The 11,454-nt window shown below is 42.0% G+C and overlaps 1 protein-coding gene across 1 annotated transcript; it reads left to right on the top strand.

Annotated features, from left to right (window-relative positions):
- The first annotated feature begins 4,680 nt into the window (after positions 1-4,680).
- Positions 4,681-10,994, top strand: Cd209e (CD209e antigen). Its single transcript, NM_130905.2, has 6 exons — positions 4,681-4,741; positions 5,318-5,407; positions 5,695-5,787; positions 6,074-6,225; positions 7,678-7,787; positions 9,730-10,994. Exons 1-6 carry the CDS (start codon positions 4,714-4,716, stop codon positions 9,881-9,883), a joined length of 627 nt encoding a protein of 208 aa, NP_570975.1. The 5' UTR covers positions 4,681-4,713; the 3' UTR covers positions 9,884-10,994.
- Positions 10,995-11,454: the final 460 nt, after the last annotated feature.

The following is an 11,454-nucleotide window of genomic DNA, read 5'->3' as shown; positions in this document are numbered from 1 at the left end:
CCCAGTGTTCCTCCACTTGTGATTTCATTATTGTTTCTATTTCTATTTTCAGGTCTTTGGACTGTTTTGTTCATTTCCTTCACCTATTTGATTGTATTTTCCTGTATTTGTTTAAGCGGTTTATTTGTTTCCTCTTAAAGGACTTCTACTTGTTTGACTCTTTTCCTGTATTCTTTAAAGTAATTATTTATATCCTCTTTAAAGGCCTCCATCATATTCATGAGATGGGACTTATGATCAGATTTCATGTGTGTTAGTATATCCAGGGCTTGCTGTAATAGGTAAGATGGGTTCTGATGATGCCAAATTGCATTCACTGGCTTCTATTGTTTATGTTCTTGTGCTTATCTTTTGCCATCTGGTTGTCTCTGGCTTGGATGTCCCAATTTTAAGCAGGCCTCCCCAGAAACAGGTGGAGCTGTGTGTCCTGGATTAGAGGAGGTCTCCTGGGAGGCAAGCAGTGCTGTGCCTCTAGTTAGAGCAGGCATCCTCTGCCCCTGGTTAGAGCAGGCCTCCTGTGTCCCTGATTAAAGCAGTCCTCCTGGAAGACGGGCCAGGCTGTGGGAGTTGGCACACCACAGGTACAGGTAGAGGTGTCAAACTGGCTTTTTAAAACAAAAAAGCAGAGATTGTAAGGCTTGAACTGAAGTGCTTGTGTTTGAACAGATAGCACTTCATTAACTGAATCACATCCTGAGCTCCTGGAGCATTTATATCTGAATGCTTTGCTCTTCTACACATGTTGTTGCCTTCATTAATAGTTTTCTTGTTCATGTCTATGTAGTCTTCATTCTGTCAACAAAACAAAACACTATTTTTCTCCCACTCACTTATTGATGGCCACATGGAATTTTCCAACATATAGCCATCCTAAATAAACCTAGACAGCTTTTTCTTTCCTCCTTAAGATTGTGTAACTTTCTTTGGAGCAACTGTGCTCTGTGGAAACAAACTAGGATAGTTTTTCAAGGATTTTAAAACATTTTTGATGCAGCATACTAAGCATATGAAACAACAGGCATTCAAAGAGTAATTTCCAGAAGCCAGTTCAAAACTGCCTACAACTACTCCAATGAGGGAAGACCTAAGGGTTCTCTGCTGCATCTATGCCAGAACAGAGACCAGGATGGAGTTGCAGAAGCTACTGTGCCAGCTCACATCACAACTGCATCCTTAATGCATGTCCTGGAAAGTGCAGTCAGACTCCATCCTCCATTTTCCTAACCCTGTGACCTTTAGAAATAGAAATTCATCATCATTAGGATAATTTTTCTAAATTTTTATTAGAATATATTAATTATATATAATAGTGGGTTTTATCAGTGCCTTTTCAATTATGCATATAATGCATTTTGTGTGGTGTATGAATGTGTGTGTGTGTGTGTGTGTGTGTGTGTGTGTGTGTGTGTGTGTGTGTTTGCTTGCTTGCTTGCTTGCTTGCTTGCTTGCTTCTTTGAGACAGGATCTCACTATGTAGCTCTGACTGTCCTGGAACTCACTATGTCCACAAGGCTGGTCTTGAACTTACAGAGACCTTCCTCCCTCTGCCTCCTGAGTTCTGGGATTAAAGATGTGTTCCATCACACCCTGCTGTGTAATGCATTTTTATTGCATTCACTTCATTACCCTCCCCACTCTTGTAGATCCCCTTGTTTTCTCACATAGTCCCTTTTCACTCTCATGCAATGATTAACTGCTTCCTCTTGGAGAAGTGTGGGGCCTCTTGACCACGTCCTATCATTTCATTGCTCTACCATTTCTAACTGTGAGACCTTGGGCCCATTACCTGGCCACGTTGGGTCAAAATGATCCACCCATAAACTGGGCCAGTCAAACCATTAAATGAATGTAAATATGAAGCACTTTAGAAAAGGCCCTAATGGGAATCCCCACACATCCATATTTATCACTACACTAGCAAGTACACAGTAGCAAGGAGATGGAATCAGCCTAAACGCCCTTCAATAGATGCATAATGAAAATGTGCTTTGAGGGGAAACCAGAAAAAGGGATAACATTTGAAATGTAAATAAATAAAATATCCAATAAAAAAGAAAATAAAGCAATTATATCATTAAAGAAATAAAGAAAATGTGCTTTATATACACTGTGGGATTTTATCCCACTATAAGAAGTGAAATTTTCAGGATAACACATGCATGGATCTGGATTGAGGTTACTGAGACGCAGGAAAACAATACTACATGTTCTCTCACATATGTGAATCTCAACATTTAATGTGTATATGTGGCTATGAGTGTGTTATGGACTGCCAAACTGGAACTAGGACCAGAAGAGGAGAGGAAGAAGTATTGAATAAGTACGAGAAGGCACTAGTACATGGGACCTGAAAACAGAAGCCATCAGGGGCAAAAAGCATCAGGGGTGGAGGGCATAGGGAAGAAGGGGTGGGAGGGGAGGAGGGGTTGGGGAGAAAGGGGTGGGAGGGGGTAAGGATGTGGGGAAGAAGGGGTGCAAAGATAACTAAAAACAAATCCTGTTTCAAAAAGATCATAATGAATCCTGATACTTTGTATGCTTCTTATGTTTTTAATTGTAATTACACTTATTTAGTTTGAGGGAAGATGGGTAGACTGAAGGAGTACTTATGGGAGATGATTCTCTCCTTCGACTATATGGGTCTCTGGGATTGAACACAAGTCATCAGGCTTAGTGGCAAGCACCTTTACCCACTGAGCCATTTTACATACACACAAACACACACACACACACTAACATGTCTGTATACGCACACACAAAAATTACCATGAAAGTAGAGGGAGTGGTTGGAAACAGGGAGTGGATAAGCAGGAAGGGGAAAGGAGAAAGTAACAGATAAATTAATAATGCATTAATGAAATACAATGAGGAGTCAGCCCAGCTTCCCAGTCAGCAGAAATCGCTATGATTTATAGCACCGATGCAGCCTGATGTCAGAGGGCAGGGTTTTCTGGGAAGACTGGGGACATTGCAAACCCCTGACTTTGCTACTGATGGGGAAGAAATTAACAGGAACTAGAAGAAATTAGAAGGCTAGAGAGAAGGATCCATTAAAAGGGGAAAAAAAAAGTGTTTGCCTCAGAAACAGAAAGTTCTGAATTCAGTTCCTAAAATGACATTTAAAAAAAAAAAAATCAGGTGTGGTGGCACTGTTATGTGGGGCTTGCTTATTGCCTACCGAGTGAGTTCCAGACCAGAGGGAGATAATTCATATTACTGACTGTGAAGCTGTGGCTAAGTTCAGTGTGTGTGTGTGTGTGTGTGTGTGTGTCCTTGCTTCTTTGAGACAGGATCTCACTCTGTTTCTCTGATTGTGAGCCCTTCCCCCAAGCAACTATTAACTGCCTCCTCCTGGAGGAGAGGGGCTGAGGTGTGTGTGTGTGTGTGTGTGTGTGTGTGTGTGTGTGTCCCTGAGCCCTGAGGATGCAGTCAAATGTGAGGGAGAGACATTTTCTTCTGTGGTGTAGTCACTGATAAGATCGATGTCTATCCTCCTGTGAATAAACCCTCTTCTGTGCTTCTTCTGTAAGCAAACTCCAGTGAAATTTGTGCATACGCACATATGGACATGCCTGCACACACACACACACACACACACACACACACACACACACACATACATTATCATGAGAGCACACGGAGTGCTTGGAAAGAGGGAGGGGATGAGGAGGAACAGAAAAAGAGAAAGTACCAGGTGACTATAATCAAAATACATTGTGGGTAGAGACAGCTCAGCTGTTAAGAGCATGTAGTGCTCTTTCAAATGACCTAAGTTGGGTTCCCAGTAACCATGTCAGATAGCACATAATGAACTGTAACTCCAGTTCCAGGGGATCTGAGACCTCTGGCCACACACACACACACACACACACACACACACACACACACACAGACCACACCACACCACACACCACACACTTAAAACTGAAATGAACCTTTGAAGATGTGTCCATGTATGCAAAAAGTTTAGCAAAATTCATTATTATGTGTAATTGGAATATGCTAATAAAATATTTTAAAAGATTTGTCTTTATGTTTTATGTATATGTATGTCTGTGTGTATGCCGTTTGAGTGCAATGTCTTAAAAGCCAAAAGAGGGTGTCAAATTCCCCAGACCTGTAGCTACAGGACACTGTGAGCTGCCTGGCATGGGTGCTGGGAACTAAAGTCAGGTCTTCTAGAAAAGCAAAAGCTCTGCTAATTGCTGAGTCATCTCTCTAGGCCCCAATAAACAATCTTTTAAAAAATGGATAGTAATTAAATTATTATTTAAAGTGATTATCTGGCCTCCATATGCTATCCACACATATCACATTCATGCACACACCTGTACATTCACATATGCATGACCACATACATATGTCAACACATAAAAGCATGTGTGTACAAACAAATTTAAAGTAATTTTATATTACAAGTTACTATTTCCATCATCATAGAGTTTGGGAATCCCATAAGTGAACCAGAGCTCTTGGCTATGGAGGTCAGAACACACACAGCCCTTCTGAAAATCTTGGAATTTGAGGCCTTTTCTATATTGTGTCAAAATCTTCCTTCTCCTCTACCCCTTCCGGTGCTGGAACTAAGTTCCTTGTTTCTCTTCCTAAGAAAGAGTAGCTGCTAGGAACGAGGCACAGTGGGTGGCAGATAAAAGCTGTTGTTCTAAGCAGGACCAGGCACCAAGGAACAGCACTATTTGTAACTCCAAAGAAATGAGGGCACCACAGATGGGCTCTCTGGGTAAGACTACACTAGAAGTCTGGGAGCTTGGGGAGGTAATTTAGGTGATGGTGAGCTCAGGTCTCAGCCTACCTAGGTTCTGACCAAAGCTCTGCTTACTTAGATGAGGAACAGCTGATAACTTACAGCAACAAATACATGATAAATAGACTCAGATTCTGACCAGCTTTAGAACTCAACAGTTTTCTAGGTACAGAAGTATCATAGGATGAGGAGTACATATCTCCCATCAGAACTTTAGTCCCTGACTTCTAAAACCCCAAGACCCAGGGAAGTGGAGTTTGTGGATATGAGTCCCTTAATCTTGGAGAGATAGAGGATGAGTCTCTGGACTTCTGAATCCCAAGAAGGTGGACAACTGGGACCCAGTACCTGGATTCTGAGGAGCTTGAGAGTCCAGATCTGGACACTTGAGTCATGGGAAGGAGAAAGATGTGGATCTGGGCCTTTGGTGGGAAACCGATTTTGGAACTCCTTCCTAGGGATATGAAAACTAAGGGTATAGATTCTGACATGATGAGGCTAACTTTAGGTTCTCTGGGCCAGGTAGTAAACTAACCATGCTTGGTCTTGCAGGATTTCTAGACAAAGGCCACATTCCCCTGGTGTTGCAGCTGCTGTTCCTCATTCTCTTCACTGGACTTCTGGTGGCCATCATCATCCAAGGTCAGGATCATCTCAAGGTTGGGGTTCCCTTGGGTGACCTTTCAGCTCAGATGTCTAAGTCCAAAAAATGGAGGAGCTGACAAGAACAACGGGTCTTTCAGCAGCAGCTAGCAGCTTCGTGGAACCCCTCTATTTTTTATTTCTTTTTGGATGGAATAGAAGCAGTAGAGGGTTCATGGGTATTAAGATTTCTTATCTTTGAATGAGATATTTTAATATGGTGTCAGTGTGATATATGACACGTAGTATATGTTTAATGATAACAATATCTTTCCTTTTCTTTCAAGTTTCCAAGATGCCCAGCTCAGAAGAAATTCAGTGGGAACACACAAAGCAAGAGAAAATGTACAAGGACCTGAGCCAACTGAAATCTGAAGTTGGTGAGTGACCAAAACCAAACTATCCCTGCTTCTGGGAGGGCCTTCATGTGAGGTCATACAGTAGGCACTCAAGTAAACTAATCTTCTGCCAACTGTGGAGAAAGTGGGTCGAGATATCCTTGGCTCTCTTGGACTGGAGAAAGGGCTTAAGACGTAGGGACAGGGATATGGCTTGACCAGTTACTATGTCAAGGGTGGATCCTCATTCTGGAGGTCTTGAAGCTAGACAAACACAGGAACAAGGAAATTCAAATATGAGTCCAACCTGATCTACTTTTACCAACAGATAGACTCTGTCGCCTCTGCCCTTGGGATTGGACGTTCTTCAATGGAAACTGTTACTTTTTCTCCAAGTCACAACGGGATTGGCATGACTCCATGACTGCCTGCAAAGAAATGGGAGCCCAACTAGTCATCATCAAAAGTCATGAGGAGCAGGTATGACTGGCTAACTGTTCTGGGGTATTTATCCGGGTACTGGTAAACCAGGGCAGAAACAGTTATTTATAAGATGCTTTCTAGAAAATTTGCTACCTGCTCCACTTAAGAAGGGTGAATAAAGGGGTGTGAACAGGTTTTCCCAGGCACTTTGAAAATAGAGATACCCAAGTTCCCCACATGGATAAATGTTGTGGAGACCATTTAAAATAAAAGTGACTTTTGTGAGTGTACTGGCCAGGGCATAACACCTTCTTTGGCAGGGATATTTTAAAAAAATCCTTGGTATAAACATTCTCACCAGGATTGATTTCAAGTGACCTGTAGGGTTCACTCAATGAAGACCTGAAGACCAAATGCATGACCCATAGTCACAAACTGATGTAATCTAGCTTTATCATAACTGACCTTGAGTAAATTTATGTGGATATACTCAGAACCTGTAAGACACAGAAACATGTAGTGTTATAAAGTACATGTGATGGGTGGCCAGATGTGCACACTATCAGCATAAGTCTAAGTGCAGCTGCCCAGAGGATCCAGGTATGCAAATGATTCAGAACTCCTGGGAACATCAGGCTGAGGGTAGAGCTCAACTTTTAGAGTGCTTGCCTAATATATGTAAATTCAATCCTCAGCACCACAAAAGTCAGGTAGTAAGGCAAACCTGTCATCCCAGGGCTTGGGAGGTGAAAGCAGAGGATCAAGAGATTAAAGCAATCCTCAGCTACATGAGTTTGAGGCCATGAGACCTGTATCAAAGAAGAAAATGAACTGCTGAAATATGAAAAGGCTAAAAATCAGATTTCAAGCAGACCCTGCTGCCAAGAGATTGGGGAGCATAGTAGCTTTCCATTGCTGTAACAAAATATCAGCTCCAGGAAGAAAATTATGTCTCATGGTTAAGAGACTTCAGTCCATGGTCAGCTGGACCCATTTCTTTTATGTCTGTGGCAAGGCAGAAATATGAAGGCATAACAGAAGAAAGCCTCCCACCTCTTTTAGCATCCAGGAGCAAAAGGATACACAGAGAGGGGAGCAGGGACAAGACTCTCGTGCAAAGATACTACCACTGTAGCCTACCTCCTCCATCTAACCCACATTTCCCTGCTTCCATAGCCTACACATGATGCTGTCAAATACTAAATCTAGCCCACTTATCCCTGAGCATTGATAGGCAGTTACTAATGGTAGAAGAGAGAGGACACCAAGGCCCACCCCTCCCTAAGGATCTATAGAAGTTAATAGTTGCTGAGGGATGGAAAGAAACCTTCTTCCATGGTATAGCCACTAGTAGGGTGCCCATGATCTTATAAAGAACCCCTCTCCTATAAGGAGCCCTAATTATTCTTGTTCATTTAGCAAAAATACAAATGTTTGGGAATCTGTTGATGAACACAAGCTAGGGAATAGGGAAAAGGCTGCCTCCTAACTCTTTAACTCCCCTTTCAGAGCTTCCTGCAGCAGACTTCCAAGAAAAATAGCTACACCTGGATGGGGCTGTCAGATCTGAACAAGGAAGGAGAATGGTACTGGCTGGATGGTTCGCCTCTGTCAGACAGGTAGTCCCAGCAAAGGGAGTGCCCTGAAGACTGGAAGGGAAGGGGCTGTGTGTGACTTGAACTACCCTTCTAGTTCCCCCAAACTCTGCCACCACCTTCCCTGGCCTTTTGGAAATAAGAGTTAGTAACATTCCTCCATAAAATGGAGGAAGATGGGTCTGGTGTAAGCTGCTTAGGTTCTACCATTAGAGCTGAAGGTGGAGTCTGTAGCCTGTGTGGGTAATCAAAATGTAGTGTAATCATGGGCAGCTTCATAAAGAAGGTCACTAGGTCAAGGGATGACAACATATTAAGAGTAGCATGTTGAACTGGGGAGATGGCTCAGTCAGTCAACTGCTTGGAGCACAAGTATGAGAAAGAACCAGAAGTTGGTCTGTATAATTCAGCTTTGTTTGTTCATTTGTTTGTTTGTTTGTTCATTTGTTTGTCTGTTTGTTTGTTTTCTTTGCTTAAGCTGAAAATAGTTGTTGTATGCATGCACTTGCAACTCAGGGTAGACAGAGAAAGATGAATTGCTGAGACTCATGGGAAAACCAGCCTTACCTGGTGGTTCCAATCCAGTAGAAGACAGTGTTTAAGAGAAAAGGTAGATGGCTACTACTGGCTCCCTAAAGGATGACACCCAAGGTTCACCTCTGGCCTATACACACACACACACAAGCACATACACACCATACATGCATGTAGGCATGTGAACAAACACATGTATCACACACTCATATATGCACATATATATATACACACACATCACACATACACATACATGTATACATGTGCATAGACAAACAGACACATCATACTTGCATGCATTTACAAATGTACACACATCATATACATGCACACACATGCATGTTTCCCTCATACACACATATGCACACATACATGAAAAGATAGCATGTTATACTCACAGATCCTCCTAAGAGAAGGATTCATCACATGTATGGAAAAGCAGCCATAACAGGGCTAGTGGGAAGGCAGAGGGAACAGGAGCTGTGGGTAAGACCCTATGTTAGATGTCAAGGTAAGGAATACAGCTTGGATGTAAGTAAGTGGTAAATTCTGAAGTGTAGGGACTGTTCCCGGTTGTTTATCATTTAGTCATGGGCTTATGTGTATTGATTGACCCAAAGCACAAGGGCTTAGTGAAGGAGGTGATTGGATGTGGGAAGTTTACATTGGATAGTTGTATCTTATAGCCATGCTCCCTGTGGGACAACTCTTATCAAGCATGGGAGACACGGCTAAAGGTCAAAGTGACATGAGAATATCATGAGGTCCTGTACAGGACATGTTTGTCACACACATGCAAGGAAGGTATGAAAGTGCCAATTTCCAGGAACAATGAAAAAGACTTCATACGATGCAGGTAGCACTACAGATGCAGTCTTTGTTCCAATGTGTATTTATTGTCTCACTCCTTATAATGTCAAGTTGCTGTAGAAGTGAGGACTTATAGGTAGGTATTCAGATCTATTCCATCAATCAGCCTGTCTGTATTCATGCTAGTACTATGCTATTGTTACTATTACATCTCTATAGTATATCTTGAAATGAAGAGTATTGATGTTTTCAACAGTGTTTTCAATGTTCGGAATTGTTTTGGCTATCCTGGACCGTTGTGTTTCCATATGAAATATAAGATTTTTACTTACTTGAAGAATTGTACTGAATCTTTAGATTGCTTTGGGGATGATGGCCTTTTCATGAGGTTAATCTTGAGCATAGAAGGTCTGTCCATCACGATGTCTTCTCCAGTTTCTTCTGGATTTTAAAGTTTTCACTGTAGAGGTCCTTAACTTCCTCAATTAAGTTTATTCCAAGATATTTTTAGACTATTGTGAATAGGATTGTTTCCTAGATTTTTTTCTCAGTGTGATTGTCTTTCATACATAGGAATTTTTTGCACATGTCTGTTTTGTATAATTGTGAATGATTTTTGCAGCTTTGAAAAGTATTGGAAGAAAGGACAGCCCAACAATGTTGGGGGACAAGACTGTGTGGAATTCAGAGATAACGGCTGGAATGATGCCAAATGTGAACAAAGGAAATTCTGGATCTGCAAAAAAATTGCAACTACCTGTTTGAGCAAGTGGTGACCAGACGTTCTCTGCAGTTTGCACAGCCTAAACATCCCAGTTGGGGAGTGGACTTTCACTCATGCGTTTCCCAGTTCCTACTCCCTGTCTATGGGCATGGAAATCTTAGTATTACCTCTGGGACTCATCAGTCTCCTTTGTTAGTCACTATAGTGCTAGACCACTGAGGTCCTTCCTTTGATGTCTCCAAACTCCTAACGCATAATTGTGGTTTTGCCATTGAATTTAACTACATTGAAGTTGTGTATCCACTGATGGGCTGGGTGTGTTCCATTCATCTCCCCTGTCTTTCTTGTTGAGGTCAGAGGGTTTACATTACTATAATTACTATAATATTCATTACATTGATACATTGTCCCATGCTGTTTGAGCTCACAGAGAAGCTGGCTCTGGAATTATGGTTGCCTGTAACATCAAAGCATGTTTACCTCAAAGTGTCATTCAAAGACCTTGTCTAGGGTTAGGTAGCTCCTGCCCAACTGTGTAACAGGGAAGAAAGAGATTAGCAAGACAGCTTAAGAGTAAACACATTGCGCCCTTGGGAACAGCTAGAAGGTGAACATTACCAACAGGTGTTACTAATGTTTATCCCATATGAAAGTGCCTGCAGTGGAACAGAGAACCCAGAAATTCACCCATGAAAAGCTCGGCAATGGAGAGACAGCTCAATACCAAACTCCAGTTGCTTGCCTCAACTTCCTCAATCAGTTTCTGCTGACTTTTGTGGGAACCCAGATTTGAGGATGTCATTTCTATCTTCTGCTATCTGTACTTTTGCCTAAAGGGTTATCACTTTGCTCTTCTAACTGCCTTAATGGAACTTCCTTGGTCATTTTCTGCTGGGTGTTTGTAAGCTTCTGACTCAGTCATGCTATCTTTCCACTGCTATTTGTACTTTTACTTGGAAGCCTCATCAAGGGACACTGCTCTTCCCAGATGTCCTTGTGTTGGGAACTCCAGTTGGCTGCCTTAAAGGGGCTTCTCTCTTTAATTTATGCCTGACACTTTGAACACTCAACTTGGTCATATTTGGTGTCTATTTATCTACCCATCACTTGCTATTTATCCTTTTACTTTGGTTTGCTATGTACTTAATAAACTCATTCAAATCTGAAAAGGTATGAGAGATGGACTGCTTTTGTAGAGGACTTTTGTTCAACTCCAGCATCTACATGATCTCTCACAACTATCTGTAATTCCACTTCCTAGGGATCTGATACCCTCTTCTAATCTCTGACAATACCAGGCATGCAAGTATTGTACAGACATACATGCAAGCAAACAACCTACACACATAGTAAAGGGGGAACAGAACTATAGGCTATATATCATTCTCCAGACCATGCAGTACTTATGTGTGAAGAAATTGCAAGAAATTGCATGCAATCCCTGCATATTTTCTTCCATCCACCTCCCCTGTGTACTTTAGCTTAGAGGTCTTTCTCTAGTTGTTATAAATCATCCAATAAGCTGAAGTGTGCCCTCCCCCCAGCCTTGAGCTGACTAGCTCAGACCTGGTTTGCCACAGTTGCTAGCCCACCTAGGGTGGAGTCTTCTGACCTAGGTAAAGT

The sequence above is a fragment of the Mus musculus genome, chromosome 8 (assembly GCF_000001635.26).
Source record: "Mus musculus strain C57BL/6J chromosome 8, GRCm38.p6 C57BL/6J".
NCBI lineage: Eukaryota > Metazoa > Chordata > Mammalia > Rodentia > Muridae > Mus > Mus musculus.
Note: the sequence above shows the minus strand (reverse complement) of the source record. Positions and strands in the feature narration are given on the sequence as shown.